Source organism: Salmo trutta, chromosome 37 (assembly GCF_901001165.1).
Source record: "Salmo trutta chromosome 37, fSalTru1.1, whole genome shotgun sequence".
Lineage (NCBI taxonomy): Eukaryota > Metazoa > Chordata > Actinopteri > Salmoniformes > Salmonidae > Salmo > Salmo trutta.
The window spans coordinates 1,497,104-1,517,816 of record NC_042993.1 but is presented as its reverse complement, the minus strand read 5'-3'; the positions used below and the strand labels follow the sequence as shown (position 1 = coordinate 1,517,816).

Sequence of the window (20,713 nt, the reverse complement as noted above, 5' to 3'; positions counted from 1 at the left end):
GCCATCGAACCAGGATGGGCTTTCGGGCTGACTAACCAATAGAAATCCGGAAGAGGAGGAGTTTAGATGGGGGGACATGTCTGATGTTCAGAGAGTTTTGTGGTGAAAGGAACTGCCCTCAAAATATGTACATTAACCCAATCAATTGCTTAGCATGAGTTAGAGGTTTCTTGGCTAATAGTCTAATACATGAAACAATATATAATATGCAACAATAAATCTGTGCTTGCATAAGAATAGAATAAAATGGAATAGCGCATTTAGACTAGCTACACATTTTGAACACATTACACACATGAACACTTTCATGTTGTGGATCATTTATTCAATATGTTGAAATACATGACTTGCATTAAAAGTTCTTGCATTAGAACATTTACATATCATATTTGAAGAGAATAATATGTTTATTCAGTTAGGCTCTATCACTTCAAGCCATACAATTATACAATGTGCAAAATAGGAGGTAGAAATTATAGCAACATTTTTAACACAGCTCAGTGCTTCTGTGTGTTTGAGTGTGTGTGTGTGGTTGTGTGTCTGTCTGTCTGTCTCTGTGTGTGTGTGTGTGTGTGTGTGTGTGCACATGTGTATCTGTGTGTTGTGTTTAAATCAGTTACATACATAATTGTGTGTATATTCAAAACTTCAGTCTTCACAATATCGCCATTGAGTGTATAACTCTTGTCCGACTGGGTTGAGGTTAGCCAGCTTTCTAGTCCAATGCAGACAGTATGTCCTCTAAGAATACTGCACGCTTTGTGTCGTCCAACCTCCAGTATCAGACTATAATATCCAGACTCTCATAGTTCCCACTAAGTCTTGCTGGAACTACCATCCTGAATATCTGATCCCCAACATCTATACAAACTTATCTGTACATTTATTGCAAGAATCTCTTTAGTGCTTTTGGAATAATACTGAGGTGCAATTTATCATACATAACCGTTCAGCCAGAGCCATACACATCACAGAGTTCGTGGATGATAGTTAGATCTCAGTACATCTACGGCTCTGGGTTCAACAGCACAACATTGATCCATCCCCTTCACTATACATTAACATTTCCAAAGGCTCAGAGCAACTAGGTTTTGGGTGCAAGAGAGAGAGAGAGAAAGGGAGAAAAGTAAGAAGCATTGCCAAAACATGCAGCTAAAGTCATTCTTAGGGGGAGGTTAGTTATTTTGTAGGATTTGATACACAGGGAGGGAAGTTGTAGTATTTGAACAAGGCTCCTGTTCATTTGGAGTACATTATGGGGGGTTGTAGCATAACATACAAATCAAATCGCTATGTCCAAGGTCATCTCAGAGAGAGGAAACGGCGAGTTTGGGAGTATGATGTCTTAGACCGGTGTAATAGAGTTAGTTTTGAGTTTGGGGTAGATGGTGTGTGAGTTTTGAGTTTGAGGCACCTTTCTTCTGAAGGCAGTTTGGAGATGGACTAGGTAAGGGGTGTTGAGGATTACATGTTGATTTTACCTCAAGAAAATGAACCACAAAAAAAATGACTAAAATAATAACGATGTAAGATTGTAAACATACGGCGACACTAGCAGGCCATTAAACTTTCACTGGAGGTGGGCAAAACGAGTGTGTATTTTCTGTACATTTTACAGTGTCATCAGGAGAAAAGGAAGGTTAACCATTTCACGAGTGGAAGACAAAAAGGTGAGTTCCGTGAACACTTAAAGTGAGTTTCGCTCCGGATGAAGAGCTGGACTAATGAACGTACATTTGAGTTTTGAAAAAGAGTGAGCAGTTTAATGAGTGTATGCGGTTCGTGTGAGAGTGATGTTCACAGCTCCAGAAAAGTGTTTACCTTAGACACAGATCTAGGATCAGCTTATGCTCCACTGATCCTAACCTTAACCATTAGGAGGAGAAACACTAAACTGACCATAGCTCAGAGTCTAGGGGAAACTTCATTATCCTACTCCTTCTCTCCATCCTCTCTAGTCTTGAAGTTAGAGAGAGATCCCAGAGAGTTGGAGAGGACAGATAGAGTTGTGTTCAGTATGGCTAGGTGGAGGTTGAAGATAGGAGGTTAGTTGAGAGGTCAAAGTTCAGGAAAGGAAGGCCAGGCGCAGGTGCAGAGGAGGGCTCCAAGGGGAAAGAGGAAGGATGCATGTTGAAAGTATTGGAACAAGGCTGTAGCAAAGGTCCAGTCGTTCCCTCCTCACAGTGCTGACTCCCTCCACTGCCCATCAGGATACGTCAGTAGCCTGTTCCTTCATCCTTCCTCTCCCCTGTCTAACTCATCCTACCATCCTTCACCTCTCCTCCTCCCTTTGTATCTCTTCTTCATTAGACCATACCATGCCTCCACTCTCCTCTGTGTGGGTACACTTTCTGCCTCCTCTCCTTTTCCTCCCCCTCCCCTCCCATCTTTCCTCCCTCCTCCCCCTCTCACAGGGCTGACTCTGTGTACAGCGCCCCTGATGACCCGTGAGGGGGGTTGGCTGTCAGTAATCGCCATAGCGATGCAGAGGAGGAGGAGCTTAAGTCGCCGCAGCTGCGCAAGTGGATCCCCTCCGTCACAGGGGGTTGGTTGCTATGACGGCGGTTGTGGCGGCTGTCGCTATGGGAGTGGTGGTGACCACGGTGATGAGGGTGTGGGGGGTGGGATCCCTGGCTGGCCCCCCAGGAGTTACGTAACACCTGGAGACAGACAGACAGACACTAGTGTGAGTGTGTGTATCTGTATGTGTGTGTGAGTGTGTGTGTATTTACTGTATGTGCGTATATGTGTCAGTGTGTGTTACCTGCTCTAAAGGGAGATGGCCTGTCCCGTTGCCCTCCACCCCGCCTCTCCTTTTCTGACCTTGTCCCGTGTTCCCAGAATGCTCTGGGGCTGACGCCAGGTTCCGTTTGGAGCGCTGCAGGAAGCGAGCCACCAACCCCCTCGTCACCTGACAGGATGAAAAGGAGAGAGGATGAGAAATGAGGACCTGGCATAATCTTTCTACATACAATATGTCCATTTCTAGATATAAGTATCTTTGCAGAGTTTATGGCTGCTGTTATTAGTCTTTTTCAGCCATTACACACCTTGAGGTCCCCAAGAGAGCGGTTGCATTCTTTGGGCAGGTGCAAGGGAGAGTTGGCGGGGCCTTTGGAGAGGGGCAAGGTGTGCCCCATGGTGGCTGCCTTCACACTGCCCTTCCTGGGTAGGAGGGCTGAGGGGGGCACCAGAGAGGAGCGGGGCAGCAGGCATGCCTCAGAGGACGGACCTGGAGAAGACAGACAGAAACTATAATCTGTAGTGTCTAACCCAAGGGTGGTCAATACTGCCTTCTCTAACCGCTAACCTTTAACTTCTCACCTGTGTCTGTAGAGGTCTGAGAGCCCTCCCTCACTCCTTTACTGCCCACTGAGCCACCACTGAAGTCAACTAGAGCAGAGAGGGAGGGAGAGAGCAGAGAGGGAGGAGAGAGGAGAGAGGGAGGGGAGAGAGGAGAGAGGGAGGGAGAGAGGAGAGAGGGAGGGGAGAGAGGAGAGAGGGAGGGGAGAGAAGAGAAGGAACTGGGAGAAGGGAGAGAGGGTGGGAGAGTTGAGAAAGGGAGAAGAGAAGGAGGGAGAGAGAGGAAGGGAGAGAGGAGAAAGGGAGGGAGGAGAAAGGAAGGGATAGAGGAGAGAGGGAGGGGTCAGAGGAAAGAGAGAGGGAGGGGAGAGAAGAGAAAGGGAGGGAGAGAGGAGAGAGGGAGAGAGAGAAAGAGGAGAGTGAGGGAGGGAGAGAGGGAGGTATGATATAGATATGAAATGCAAACTATCACCTCGTCTTTCTTGCATAGTGTATTCATAGCGTGTTCATAGTGTGAGTTGTAAATCACTAACACTGGATGTCTGTACATGTGTGTTGTGTGTGTGTGTACCCACCTGTATCAGCAGAAGAGCTGAGGCCAGGCTCGCTGTGTGACCTCACTAGGGTCAGAAGCCCGTCACTATCCCTCCTCTCGCTCCTTCCACCCTGACGACGCAGGTATAACGGCTGTAGGGGGAGGGGCACCCCGTTGCCCTGACCACCCTGCTGATTGACAGCTGAGGATGAGGAAGTGGCAGGAGCTGCAGAGGCAGAGGCGGAACCGCGTCGTAAAGGGGTGCAAGACCCGACTTGTTTCTCTAGGATAGAGGAGCGCTGGTGAGAGGTGGCGCCCTCTAGCAGCTCCAACTGGGAACAACTACTGGCCAACATAGCCTGTCGCCTCAACACTGGAGACCTGCAAAGAGGGGGGAGGGGGAGGGTTGTTCTCTTTTGAGAAGGAGCGGTAAGAAAGTGGCTGTGAACTGTGTGTGTGTGATTGTCCTTGTACTTACCTGTATGTAGCTGTAGCAGTGCTAGATGAGGAGCAGGAGTTGGACCTCTCTCCTCTGTAGCATCGCCTGGCCCTGGGGCCCACCAGAGGACTCTCTACCAGGGGACTCTCCGGGGCTTGGGGAGGGGGGCCACGGAAGCTCACATACTCCCCTCCTTCTCCCCCGTCTCCCCCCTCCACTCCCCCGGTGCTCCCTCTCTCCCCCCTAGCACTCACCCCCAACCCCACGAGGCAGGAGTCCTCTGAAGGTGAGGAGTCATCTGGGATGTCAATGATCTCCGACATCAATAGAGAACCACTGTCCATGGAGACTGGATGGAGGGAGACGGTTCATTTACTTGTTTATATTAGGCTAAATCTATGAATTGGCAGTGTTGCCTGTTTACAGTTGAAGTCGGAAGTTTACATCCACTTAGGTTGGAGTCATTAAAACTCGTTTTTCAACCTCTCCACAAATTTCTTGTTAACAAACTATAGTTTTGACAAGTCGGTTAGGACATCTACTGTGTGGATGACACAAGTAATTTTTCCAACAATTGTTTACAGACAGATTATTTCACTTATAATTCACTGTATCACAATTCCAGTGGGTCAGAAGTTTCCATACACTAAGTTGACTGTGCCTTTAAACAACTTGGAAAATTCCACAAAATTATGTAATGGCTTTAGAAGCTTCTGATAGGCTAATTGACATAATTTGAGTCAATTGGAGGTTTACCTGTAGATGTTTTTCAAGGCCTACCTTCAAATTCAGTGCCTCCTTGCTTGAAATCATGGGAAAATCAAAAGAAATCAGCCAGAATTTTTTTTTACTAGGATTAAATGTCAGGAACTGTGAAAAACTGAGTTTAAATGTATTTGGCTAAGGTGTATGTAAACTTCTGATTTGAACTGTAGGTAAAGAACCAGAGTCCTTCATGGAAAGTCTCCATTCAATACAGACCTGTAAAAACATGAATAATAGAGCTGAAGTGAACAGAATGTAGCATGTGACTCTCACCCTCTCCGCTGAAGGCAGTGGATGTGGCCCTGTCTCCAGACAGCTCGTTCCCATGGCTGTCAAACACCGTGGCCTAAAGACAACCACACAGGACATGTGTTTAATAGACACACACACCCGCATGCACACATACACACACAAACACACAGAGGCAATTGTCCTGTATTCCTGCTTAGCATGTTCTCTCTCTCTCTTTCACACACACACACACACACACACACACACACACACACACACACACACACACACACACACACACACACACACACACACACACACACACACACACACACACACACACACACACACACACCAGCAAACATGTCCAGATTCCCCCACTGACCTGGCTAGCTGCTCTCTGTCCCATCACTAATTCGTAAGGAGGGGGACAGTCAGTGGGGTACAGAGGCACTGGACTCTCCATCGACCCGTTATAGGTGATACTGAGGACATATAGATACACAGACAAACAATGAGGACCGATTGTATTGCCTATTTACAAATGCTAGCGTGTGTGTGTAATAACAATATATATATTTGTGTTTACAGTTTTTTTCCCAATTTCTAACATGCATTGGTCCAAACTGAAGTCACATTGTCAAGACTCTTTACACAGTCAGCGACACAGAAATGTATTTGGACCAAACTGAATAATTTTTCATTGCTTTCACACAAAATGCATCCAATGACCACATTCTCCAAAATCCATGAACTCTTTTCTCATTCATACTCCACCACCTGCAAAACTATATACTTGCAGCACGTTTTCAAATGCTGACACACTGATTCCAAAACTGTGAAAAACACATTCAAAACAGAATGATGGCAAATATCGCGCATTTCTGCAGTAACCTGATTGAAACATAGAAAAACTCAGCAGAATATTTAATCATTCCAAACACAGCTGATTGCAATTTCAGCTGAAAGCCTACCCAAGTGTCCTGTTTTTGGTCTCGCTACCAAACAGACAAAAGAGGACGGCTTCGGAATGATTTAGTTTGGAAACATGGATGAAGGAAGACAGGTTGGTGGGGAAAGAAGAGTGTCAGGGAGAGGGAGAATGTGTGGAGGACAAAGGAGAGGAAGACCAAGAGCGGTGGTCTCTGATGAGATAAGGGCCACATTTACTGACCATGTTGTAAACCATGTTGTAAACCCTGGTCTCTCTTGAACTACATATTACAGTACATTTTTACATGTACTGACATTTTGAAATATATTGATTGTTTTGTGTTTTTCAGTAGGAGGAAGAGGCAGAATATTATCAGATGGGCAGGAAATTGCCATTGTTGACATGATAATTGGCAACAATGCAATAAAACTGTGGGAAGTTCGGGACAGAGTGCTGGCAGACTATCACTTTTGGGAATGTGAATACGGTCAGCACAACAACAATTGCCAGAGTCCTAGAGAAACATAAAATAAGGATGAAGCAGTTGTACACTGTACCCTTTGAGAGAAACGGTGAACCTGTGAGAGAACTCCGGTATCAGTATGTCCAGGTAAGATGTCTGTTCAATACATACACATGTAAAGTACTGTAAAACTGTGGGTTTACTGTATTTTAGAGAGTAACGGAGATGGAAGCCAGGCAAACTGCACATACACTCATCTTTGTGGATGAAGCTGGATTCAACCTGGCAAAAACATGCCGCAGGGGAAGAAATGTGATTGGACAGAGAGCAACTGTGGATGTCCCAGGCCAGAGAAGAGCTAACATCACAATGTGTGCAGCACTGTCCAATGATGGTTTGCTGTTACACAAACCACTCATTGGCCCCTACAATACAGAGAGGCTAATTTATTTTCTTGTTGACCTGCATAATCAACTTGTGCCAGCGGAGGAGAGAGGGGCAAGAAACTCTCCTACCTTCATTGTTGTGTGGGATAATGTGGCATTCCACCACTCTGCTGCAGTCAGACTGGTTTACTGCACATCCCAGGATGTCAGTACTATTCCTGCCTCCATACTCCCCCTTCCTAAACCCCATAGAGGAGTTTCTCTCTGCGTGGAGGTGGAAGGTTTATGACCACCATCCACATGACCAGATGTCCTTACTGGACATGAATGCGGGGTGTGGAGACAAACTTCTCCTGAAGACTGCCAGGGTGTGAGACACTTCCTCTCCTGAAGACGCCATTATTGGGATTAGATATTCCAAAAGATACTTTCCAAGATGCATCGCCAGAGAAGACATAAGATGTGATGTTGATGAGAACTTGTGGCCAAATGCAGGAGAGAGGGAGAACTAGAACCCTCACAGTACTGTACAGTATGAGTGATTATACTATACATGTTGATGAGAACTACAACCCTCACAGTACTGTACAGTATGAGTGATTATACTAGACATGTTGATGAGAACGAGAACCCTCACAGTACCGTACAGTATGAGTGATTATACTATACATGTTGATGAGAACTACAAACCCTCACAGTACTGTACAGTATGAGTGATTATACTATACATGTTGATGAGAACTACAACCCTCACAGTACCGTACAGTATGAGTGATTATACTATACATGTTGATGAGAACTAGAACCCTCACAGTACTGTACAGTATGAGTGATTATACTATACATGTTGATGAGAACTAGAACCCTCACAGTACTGTACAGTATGAGTGATTATACTATACATGTTGATGAGAACTACAACCCTCACAGTACTGTACAGTATGAGTGATTATACTATACATGTTGATGAGAACTAGAACCCTCACAGTACTGTACAGTATGAGTGATTATACTATACATGTTGATGAGAACTAGAACCCTCACAGTACTGTACAGTATGAGTGATTATACTATACATGTTGATGAGAAACTAGAACCCTCACAGTACTGTACAGTATGATTGATTATACTATACATGTTGATGAGAACTAGAACCCTCACAGTACTGTACATTATGAGTGATTATACTATCAATGTTGATGAGAACTAGAACCCTTCACAGTACTGTACAGTATGAGTGATTATACTATACATTTGATGAGAACTAGAACCCTCACAGTACTGTACAGTATGAGTGATTATACTATACATGTTGATGAGAACTAGAACCTCACAGTACTGTACAGTATGAGTGATTATACTATACATGTGATGAGAACTAGAACCCTCATGAGTGATTATACTATACATGTGATGAGAACTAGAACCCTCACAGTACGTACAGTATGAGTGATTATACTATACATGTTGATGAGAACTAGAACCCTCACAGACTGTACAGTAGAGTGATTATACTATACATGTTGATGAGAACTAGAACCTCACAGTACTGTACAGTATGAGTGATTATATTATACATGTTGATGAGACCTAGAACCCTCACAGTACGTACAGTATGAGTGATTATACTATACATGTTGATGAGAACTAGAACCCTCACAGTACTGTACAGTATGAGTGATTATATCATATACATGTTGATGAGAACTAGAACCCTCACAGTACTGTACAGTATGAGTGATTATACTATACATGTTGATGAGAACTAGAACCCTCACAGTACTGTACAGTATGAGTGATTATACTATACATGTTGATGAGAACTAGAACCCTCACCGTACCGTACAGTATGAGTGATTATACTATACATGTTGATGAGAACTAGAACCATCACAGTACTGTACAGTATGAGTGATTATACTATACATGTTGATGAGAACTAGAACCCTCACAGTACTGTACAGTATGAGTGATTATACTATACATGTTGATGAGAACTAGAAACCCTCTCACCAGTACTGTACAGTATGAGATGATTATACTAATACATGTGATGAGACACTAGAACCCTCACAGTACTGTACAGTATGAGTGATTATACTATACATGTTGATGAGAACTACAACCCTCACAGTACTGTACAGTATGATGATTATCTATACATGTTGATGAGAACTAGAACCCTCACAGTACTGTACATTATGAGTGATTATACTATACATGTTGATGAGAACTAGAACCCTCACAGTACTGTACAGCATGAGTGATTATACTATACATGTTGATGAGAACTAGAACCCTCACAGTACTGTACAGCATGAGTGATTATACTATACATGTTGATGAGAACTAGAACCCTCACAGTACTGTACAGTATGAGTGATTATACTATACATGTTGATGAGTAACTAGAACCCCTCACAGTACCGTTACATTAGAGTGATTATCTAACATGTTGATGAGAACTAGAACCCTCACAGTACTGTACAGTATGAGTGATTATTATACATGTGATGAGAAAAGAACCCTCACAGTACTGTACAGTATGAGTGATATATTAATACATGTTGAGAACTAGAACCCTCACAGTACTGTACAGTATGAGTGATTATACTATACATGTTGATGAGAACTAGAACCCTCACAGTACTGTACAGTATGAGTGATTATATTATACATGTTGATGAGAACTAGAACCCTCACAGTACTGTACAGTATGAGTGATTATACTATACATGTTGATGAGAACTAGAACCCTCACAGTACTGTACAGTATGAGTGATTATACTAAACATGTTGATGAGAACTAGAACCCTCACAGTACTGTACAGTATGAGTGATTATACTATACATGTTGATGAGAACTAGAACCCTCACAGTACTGTACAGTATGAGTGATTATACTATACATGTTGATGAGAAACTAGAACCCTCACAGTACTGTACAGTATGAGTGATTATACTATACATGTTGATGAGAACTAGAACCCTCACAGTACCGTACAGTATGAGTGATTATACTATACATGTTGATGAGAACTAGAACCCTCACAGTACTGTACAGTATGAGTGATTATATTATACATGTTGATGAGAACTAGAACCCTCACAGTACCGTACAGTATGAGTGATTATACTATACATGTTGATGAGAACTAGAACCCTCACAGTACTGTACAGTATGAGTGATTATATTATACATGTTGATGAGAAACTAGACACCCTCACAGTACTGTACAGTATGAGTGATTATACTATACATGTTGATGAGAACTAGAACCCTCACAGTACCGTACAGTATGAGTGATTATACTTACATGTTTATGAGAACTAGAACCCTCCCAGTAATGTACAGTATGAGGATATATTAAATGTTGATGAGAACTAGAACAATCACAGTCCTGTACAGTATGAGTGATTATTACTATACATGTGATGAGAACTAGAACCCTCACAGTACTATACGTATGCGTGATATACTATACATGTTGATGGAACTAGAACCCTTCACAGTACTGTACAGTATGAGTGATTATACTCTACATGTTCGATGAGAACTAGAACCCTCACCAGGTACTATACAGTATGAGTGATTATACTATACATGTTGATGAGAACTAGAACCCTCACAGTACCGTACAGTATGAGTGATTATATTATACATGTTGATGAGAACTAGAACCCTCACAGTACTGTACAGTATGAGTGATTATATTATACATGTTGATGAGAACTAGAACCCTCACAGTACTGTACAGCATGAGTGATTATACTATACATGTTGATGAGAACTAGAACCCTCACAGTACTGTACAGTATGAGTGATTATACTATACATGTTGATGAGAACTAGAACCCTCACAGTACCGTACAGTATGAGTGATTATACTATACATGTTGATGAGAACTAGAACCCTCACAGTACTGTACAGTATGAGTGATTATACTATACATGTTGATGAGAACTAGAACCCTCACAGTACTGTACAGTATGAGTGATTATACTATACATGTTGATGAGAACTAGAACCCTCACAGTACCGTACAGTATGAGTGATTATACTATACATGTTGATGAGAACTAGAACCCTCATAGTACTGTACAGTATGAGTGATTATACTATACATGTTGATGAGAACTACAACCCTCACAGTACTGTACAGTATGAGTGATTATACTATACATGTTGATGAGAACTACAACCCTCACAGTACTGTACAGTATGAGTGATTATACTATACATGTTGATGAGAACTACAACCCTCACAGTACTGTACAGTATGAGTGATTATACTATACATGTTGATGAGAACTAGAACCCTCACAGTACTGTACAGTATGAGTGATTATACTATACATGTTGATGAGAACTAGAACCCTCACAGTACTGTACAGTATGAGTGATTATACTATACATGTTGATGAGAACTACAACCCTCACAGTACTGTACAGTATGAGTGATTATACTATACATGTTGATGAGAACTACAACCCTCACAGTACTGTACAGTATGAGTGATTATACTAGACATGTTGATGAGAACTAGAACCCTCACAGTACTGTACAGTATGAGTGATTATACTATACATGTTGATGAGAACTAGAACCCTCACAGTACCGTACAGTATGAGTGATTATACTATACATGTTGATGAGAACTAGAACCCTCACAGTACTGTACAGTATGAGTGATTATACTATACATGTTGATGAGAACTAGAACCCTCACAGTACTGTACAGTATGAGTGATTATACTATACATGTTGATGAGAACTAGAACCCTCACAGTACTGTACAGTATGAGTGATTATACTATACATGTTGATGAGAACTAGAACCCTCACAGTACTGTACAGTATGAGTGATTATACTATACATGTTGATGAGAACTAGAACCTTCACAGTACTGTACAGTATGAGTGATTATACTATACATGTTGATGAGAACTAGAACCCTCATAGTACTGTACAGTATGAGTGATTATACTATACATGTTGATGAGAACTAGAACCCTCACAGTACTGTACAGTATGAGTGATTATACTATACATGTTGATGAGAACCAGAACCCTCACAGTACTATACAGTATGATTGATTATACTATACATGTTGATGAGAACCAGAACCCTCACAGTACTGTACAGTATGAGTGATTATACTATACATGTTGATGAGAACCAGAACCCTCACAGTACTATACAGTATGAGTGATTATACTATACATGTTGATGAGAACTAGAACCCTCACAGTACTGTACAGTATGAGTGATTATACTATACATGTTGATGAGAACTAGAACCCTCACAGTACCGTACAGTATGAGTGATTATACTATATATGTTGATGAGAACTAGAACCCTCACAGTACCGTACAGTATGAGTGATTATACTATACATGTTGATGAGAACTAGAACCCTCACAGTACTGTACAGTATGAGTGATTATATTATACATGTTGATGAAAACTAGAACCCTCACAGTACTGTACAGTATGAGTGATTATACTATACATGTTGAGAACTAGAACCCTCACAGTACTGTACAGTATGAGTGATTATACTATACATGTTGATGAGAACTAGAACCCTCACAGTACTGTGCAGTATGAGTGATTATACTATACATGTTGATGAGAACTAGAACCCTCACAGTACTATACAGTATGAGTGATTATACTATACATGTTGATGAGAACTAGAACCCTCACAGTACTGTACAGTATGAGTGATTATACTATACATGTTGATGAGAACTAGAACCCTCACAGTACTGTGCAGTATGAGTGATTATATTATACATGTTGATGAGAACTAGAACCCTCACAGTACTGTACAGTATGAGTGATTATACTATACATGTTGATGAGAACCAGAACCCTCACAGTACTATACAGTATGAGTGATTATACTATACATGTTGATGAGAACTAGAACCCTCACAGTACTGTACAGTATGAGTGATTATACTATACATGTTGATGAGAACCAGAACCCTCACAGTACTATACAGTATGAGTGATTATACTATACATGTTGATGAGAACTAGAACCCTCACAGTACTGTACAGTATGAGTGATTATACTATACATGTTGATGAGAACTAGAACCCTCACAGTACTGTACAGTATGAGTGATTATACTATACATGTTGATGAGAACTAGAACCCTCACAGTACTGTACAGTATGAGTGATTATACTATACATGTTGATGAGAACTAGAACCCTCACAGTACTATACAGTATGAGTGATTATACTATACATGTTGATGAGAACTAGAACCCTCACAGTACTGTACAGTATGAGTGATTATACTAGACATGTTGATGAGAACTAGAACCCTCACAGTACTGTACAGTATGAGTGATTATACCAGACATGTTGTTGATGTGTTTTTGTAATTATTATCGCAGCCCTGGAATTTGTTTTTTGTTTCAACTTTTTATTTTTCACAAGTAAATTACTATATGCAAAGACATAGAAAAAAATGAAGGTTATTGAAGCAAATTGCTGCATTTCCGATTCATTCTTGTTCCATATACTTTAGTACAGTCAATAAAGTGAAAAGGTGATATTCTTATTCTATAATGAAATACTGATTTATGTGAAAAATCATTCAAACTTCAAATAAAAGTTAATCATTTATGTAATTCTCCCTGTTAGTGTTTTTTAGGTCAGTGTGTTATGAGTGACAACTTATGCTTTCTGAGTGAGAATTGTTGCCAGTTTTATGGTCAAACAAGCTTATTTTGAGACATGTATGAAGTGTTTTGGTGATTTGAGTGAGTTTTGGAGGTGAGATTAACTGTTTGGCCAAGATGCATGTTGGTAATGCAGACTGTGTGAAGAGTTTTGAAAAAGTGGCTGTAACAAATGTGTTTCTTGCATAGCCCAACTCTCCCTGAGACACCCGCAGGGAGTGGGGTCACAGCCAGGGTCACCATTGTCCAGCGCCCCTGGAGCAATTAGGGTTAAGCGCAATGCTCAAGGGCACAGCAACATATTTATCACCTTGTCAGGTCCGGTATCCGAACCAGCAACCCCAACGCTCTAACCTTCAGGCTACCTGTGTGTGTGTCATTACCTCTGTGCGTCTGTCTCAGAGCTGCAGGTGTATTCAGGGGGGTAGTAGGGGGGTGGAGGGATGGGCGGGACAAACTCCTCAAAGTCCATGATGTTGGTCAGGAAGGCGTCCTGAGGAGTGGTGCATTCTGGGTTGACGGAGCGAGAGCGGTGAGGGGCGAGCTAGAGAGAAACAAACAGAGATAGAGGAGGGGAGGAATCATAAGGGATGGATAAAGAAAATATTGTCTGTGTGTGTGTGTGTGTGTGTGTGTGTGTGTGTGTGTGTGTGTGTGTGTGTGTGTGTGTGTGTGTGAGACTCACCAGGTGCACTAGGTCCAGGGAGAAGATGTGTATACTACAGGTGACAGTAGAGAGAGTACAGATGATGGTAGAGAGAATACTCAGACCACAAGCACTGAACAACAGGTCCTGGAACAGAGGAGAGGACTCTCAGACCACAAGCACTGAACAACAGGTCCTGGAACAGAGGAGAGGACACTCAGACCACAAGCACTGAACAACAGGTCCTGGAACAGAGGAGAGAATACTCAGACCACAAGCACTGAACAACAGGTCCTGGAACAGAGAAGAGGACACTCAGACCACAAGCACTGAACAACAGGTCCTGGAACAGAGGAGAGGACACTCAGACCACAAACACTGAACAACAGGTCCTGGAACAGAGAAGAGGACACTCAGACCACAAACACTGAACAACAGGTCCTGGAACAGAGAAGAGGAGGTCAGCACGTAACACACAGTCAGGAGGCCAGGGCAGTTAGGAGCAGTTTGGTTACTGTTTGTAATAATTTATACATACTGCAGCGTGCATCATGTGCCTTGGCTATTATATTATGCTCTGCTTACATCATCTGCATCAATTATTGTCGACATCAGAAAATGTAGCCCACATACTCTCAGAGAATATAGACGCCACACACACTGAGCTGTCATTAAACACACACACACTGAGCTGTCATTAAACACACACACTGAGCTGTCATTAAACACACACACTGAGCTGTCATTAAACACACACACACTGAGCTGTCATTAAACACACACACTGAGCTGTCATAAAACACACACACACTGAGCTGTCATTAAACACACACACACTGAGCTGTCATTAAACACACACACTGAGCTGTCATTAAACACACACACTGAGCTGTCATTAAACACACACACACACTGAGCTGTCATTAAACACACACACTAAGCTGTCATTAAACACACACACTGAGCTGTCATAAAACACACACACTAAGCTGTCATTAACCTGTTGGGGATAGGGGGCAGTATTTGCACGGCCAAATAAAAAACGTACCCGATTTAATCTGGTTACTACTCCTGCCCAGTAACTAGAATATGCATATAATTATTGGCTTTGGATAGAAAACACCCTAAAGTTTCTAAAACTGTTTGAATGGTGTCTGTGAGTATAACAGAACTCATATGGCAGGCAAAAACCTGAGAAGATTCCTTACAGGAAGTGGCCTGTCTGACCATTCCTTGAGCTTCTTGACTCTGTTTATTGAAGACTGAGGATCTTTGCTGTAACGTGACACTTCCTACGGCTCCCATAGGCTCTCAGAAGGCGGGAAAAAGCTGAATGATGTAATTCCAGCCCCAGGCTGAAACACATTAGCGCTTTTGGCAAGTGCTCTATCAGAGGACAATGGGCTGAGGCGCGTGCACGAGTCGACCCCATGTTTTTATTTTCTATCGTCTTTGAACCTAAACACAGATTCTCGGTCGGAATATTATCGCTTTTTTACGAGAAAAATGGCATAAAAATTGATTTTAAACAGCGGTTGACATGCTTCGAAGTACGGTAATGGAATATTTAGAATTTTTTTGTCACGAAATGCGTCGTGCTCGTCACCCTTCTTTACCATTCGGATAGTGTCTTGAACGCACGAACAAAACAGAGGATATTTGAACATAACTATGGATTATTTGGGACCAAACCAACATTTGTTATTGAAGTAGAAGTCCTGGGAGTGCATTCTGACGAAGAACACCAAAGGTAATAACATTTTTCTTATAGTAAATCTGACTTTGGTGAGTGCTAAACTTGCTGGGTGTCTAAATAGCTAGCCCTGTGATGCCGGGCTATCTACTTAGAATATTGCAAAATGTGCTTTCACCGAAAAGCTATTTTAAAATCGGACATATCGAGTGCATAGAGGAGTTCTGTATCTATAATTCTTAAAATAATTGTTATGCTTTTTGTGAACGTTTATCGTGAGTAATTTAGTACATTTTCAGTAAATTCACCGGAAGTTTGCGGGGGGTATGCTAGTTCTGAACGTCACATGCTAATGTAAAAAGCTGGTTTTTGATATAAATATGAACTTGATTGAACAAAACATGCATGTATTGTATAACATAATGTCCTAGGTGTGTCATCTGATGAAGATCATCAAAGGTTAGTGCTGCATTTAGCTGTGGTTTTGTTTTTTGTGACATTATATGCTAGCTTGAAAAATGGGTGTCTGATTATTTCTGGCTGGGTACTCTGCTGACATAATCTAATGTTTTGCTTTCGTTGTAAAGCCTTTTTGAAATCGGACAGTGTGGTTAGATTAACGAGAGTCTTGTCTTTAAAATGGTGTAAAATAGTCATATGTTTGAGAAATTGAAGTAATAGCATTTCTAAGGTATTTGAATAACGCGCCACAGGATTCCACTGGCTGTTACGTAGGTGGGACGATTTCGTCCCGCCGACCCTAGAGAGGTTAAACACACACACTGAGCTGTCATTAAACACACACACTGAGCTGTCATTAAACACACACACTGAGCTGTCATTAAACACACACACTGAGCTGTCATTAAACACACACACTGAGCTGTCATTAAACACACACACACTGAGCTGTCATAAAACACACACACTGAGCTGTCATTAAACACACACACTGAGCTGTCATAAAACACACACACTGAGCTGTCATTAAACACACACACACTGAGCTGTCATTAAACACACACACTGAGCTGTCATTAAACACACACACTGAGCTGTTATTAAACACACACACACACACTGAGCTGTCATAAAACACACACACTGAGCTGTCATAAAACACACACACTGAGCTGTCATAAAACACACACACTGAGCTGTCATTAAACACACACACACTGAGCTGTCATAAAACACACACACTGAGCTGTCATTAAACACACACACTGAGCTGTCATTAAACACACACACTGAGCTGTCATAAAACACACACACTGAGCTGTCATTAAACACACACACTGAGCTGTCATAAAACACACACTGAGCTGTCATTAAACACACACACTGAGCTGTCATAAAACACACACACTGAGCTGTCATAAAACACACACACACCTTGAGCTGATGTCTGACAGAGTGGCAGTCTGCGTTTAGGTAGAGGACCAGGGTCTCCTCCTCGTTTATAGAGCAGGAGTGTGTTGGGGCGCAACACACACACAACCCATTCTCCACCTGCAAAGCACACACACAGAGGATTAACACACACACAACCCATTCTCCACCTGCAAAGCACACACACAGAGGATTAACACACACACAACCCATTCTCCACCTGCAAAGCACACACACAGAGGATTAACACACACACATACTCTCCACAGGGCTGTGTGCACCTCTCTGATTCAGAGGGGTTGGGTTAAATGAGGAAGACACATTTTGGTTGAATGCATTCAGTAGTGCAACCCATTTCCCCTTTCCCTACATACCTGGCAGGTGAGGAGAGACTTGACCATCTGTGCGTTCTGACAGGAGAGCATGGATCCAGCCAGACTAAGGATGACACACACAGCAGACAGCAGCATGAAGAGGGAGACCTGGAGAGGGAGACATGGGGAGGGAGACATGGGAGGGAGACATGGGGAGGGAGACATGGGAGGGAGACATGGGGAGGACTCGTAAGGGGTCAGAGAACTACACATGGTATGAGTAACCTTGGCTGTGACCTAAATACTTGTTCTAGCTGGCTATAGGCTGTAGCTCGGTGGGCTCGGTATGCAGATGACCTGTGTTCCAATCAGGTAGCAGGTTGGTCCATTACATACACACGCACAAACATACATACACACAAACACACGCACAAACACACGCACACAAAAACACACGCACAAACACACACAAACACACGCACAAACACACACACACACACACACACACACAAAAACACACGCACAAACACACAAACACATGCACAAACACACGCAAACACACACACGCACACACACACACACCATAGACACACACACACACACACCATAGACATATAAATAGACACTTGTGTACTACTCACCACAAGAGTGAGTGGTCTTCTCCATGAGATAAGTCCAACTAACCCTGATGCCACAACCTAAGAACAACACACACATTACAGTAAGGAAAATCCATTCATCAATTATCATATCTAGAACACAATCAACCATAGCCAGGAAATATGGGATCATTTCAATATTCTGAAGAGGTTTCTTCTCCATGTATCCTTTCCTCCATCTGCACTCCATCTCCATCTGACAGAGACATTCTCCATATTGCTTTCACCTATAAAACAGCCTTCTGTCTTTTCAGGGGTGAGTTTCACATACAGATGTAGGATCTTCATTTGAGCCAGTTTGGTGCAGTTTGGACAATAATCCTGCCGCAAAAGGAAATGTGAATTATTATGTGAATTATAATTTGCGGATATTTTTGGAGGGGTTGATACATTTTCAGTTAGGGCAAATCAAGCCAGAAATTTCAAAGTGGAAAAAACTGAAATACACTACAAGTTTGCATTTCATGCTTAGCATGAAATAGTGATCAAATGAAGGTCCCACATCTGTAAAACATAAATCAATTTTTTTGCATTCAGATCATGTTCCTCCATTGCATAATGGACTTATCCTGCTAAACATGATATTTAGGTTTCCAGGATCATCCCTCCTTATCAGTGCAGATGAAGGAAAGGTAGTGATTCAGCCCATTTAGAGATGCTCCCACAGGATACTCACAAAGAAGCCGGCCCAGAAGGGGCAGGACTGTCGTACGCGGGCTGAGGATGTGAAGGCCATGCTGGTGAAGGAGAAGGCCAGGACCATGGCCCCCAGGCCCAAGTGGCACAGCCCCAGGTACAGCAGCAGTTTGGCCCCACCCTGACGGCCAGACATGCCCCGGCAGCTATCTGACCAGCCCCTAGAGCCAGAGGCTGACACTACACTGCTGGAGTCTGACCGGGATGGCATGGCTGGTGGGTGAGGAGAGTGGTGAGTCTGTGTGCGTGTGTAGGCCTATATTTGGTGTGTGTGTGTGTGTGTGTGTGTGTGTGTGTGTGTGTGTGTGTGTGTGTGTGTGTGTGTGTGTGTGTGTGTGTGTGTGTGTGTGTGTGTGTGAAAGAGAGATGGAGAGTTTGTTGCTTTGAAAAAAATCCCCCCCTTTTCACTTTGGCCCGGCGTAGTCAATTGGCAGATGACAAAGCGCGTTGTACAATCCGCAAGGTTCGATCCTGACGCGCCTCAGTGCAGTTTCCAAAAACTCTCAACTCAGAAGACTGGGCTATTAGCATATGAAAACAGCAATAGCTTCTTAGCAGAGTGTATATGTCCTATTAAAACTACACCCCAGACAGACTTCAACATGTTCACGTGAGGAAAAAAATAGGAAAATACCTAGGGCTAATCCTTGAGAACCTGAATGCCCTTACGACACACAGCTCCGTTCCTCCGTTCCTCTCTCTCCATATCTCTACCTCCTAAGGCCCATAGCATTGCGCTGGGCGGAGCCCCGAGGCCGCAGTCCTGTAGCATCACCCGTTAATAAGCACCAGATATCCCGTTGTTTCTACCGTAATGAGAAACCACATGTATTGTGTAGGGCGGTGAGTGGGTCTGGATCTTGTCAAGGTGACGAGGAACAAGCATCGAAAAAAGGCCTGAGTTGTCCTGTCCTCACGAAGGTCCGGTCCCGAAGGATGAGAGAGATAGCTCTTGATCAGATCTTAATCGGTCCGGTCGGCAAACCGTTCAGGTTAAGAAATTACTTAAATGCGTCGAAAGTAAACGTAAATAAATGATAGGAAGTCCATCCTCCTTGAGCCGTCGGTACGTTTGTGCTGTTTTCATTTACTATTCCTCCTCTTTCCATCTTTTGCCTCCGTGGGAGTTTTGCGGTGGACCACAAACTCACCCCCTCTGTCCTATTATCTCTTCCCTGCAGCAGTCACGCGGGCCTCCCGTTCTGCTCGTGTATATCCCGGACATCTACCTCACTGCACCGAATTATACGTCACACACACACCTCAAGAGATTGGTTCCAGTTTCACACACATCCGTGTCCCAAGTCAAAGAGCCTTGCTGATGAGCATTCTTCTCTTTCCCGTTCACCATCACCCCACCCCTCCATCCTCTCTCCTTCACCATAGAGGCAAAAGAAAGGAATGCCTAGTGTTTGTAAACCGACACGTCGTCATATGACGAAAAGGCACGCAAGACGCGCGAGGAGGATGCGGCAAAGCCCGCGTGTCCTGGTGCTGATGCTGCGCGGGAGGGCCACCCACCTTCAAGGCTTACTGCAGCCAGCCAATC

At 42.9% G+C, this 20,713-nt stretch overlaps 1 protein-coding gene across 1 annotated transcript; it reads right to left on the bottom strand.

The window, feature by feature from the left end:
* Positions 1 to 303: 303 nt before the first annotated feature.
* On the bottom strand, positions 304 to 19,454 carry LOC115176424 (protein FAM189B). Its single transcript, XM_029736468.1, has 15 exons — positions 19,145 to 19,454; positions 18,451 to 18,507; positions 17,870 to 17,977; positions 17,499 to 17,615; positions 14,450 to 14,557; positions 14,148 to 14,308; positions 5,659 to 5,758; positions 5,316 to 5,388; positions 4,532 to 4,626; positions 4,317 to 4,483; positions 3,879 to 4,219; positions 3,325 to 3,393; positions 3,051 to 3,232; positions 2,765 to 2,911; positions 304 to 2,660 (listed from the first exon to the last, which is right to left on the bottom strand). The coding sequence occupies exons 1-15, from the start codon at positions 19,373 to 19,375 to the stop codon at positions 2,409 to 2,411; spliced, it is 2,208 nt and encodes a 735-aa protein (XP_029592328.1). The 5' UTR covers positions 19,376 to 19,454; the 3' UTR covers positions 304 to 2,408.
* Positions 19,455 to 20,713: the final 1,259 nt, after the last annotated feature.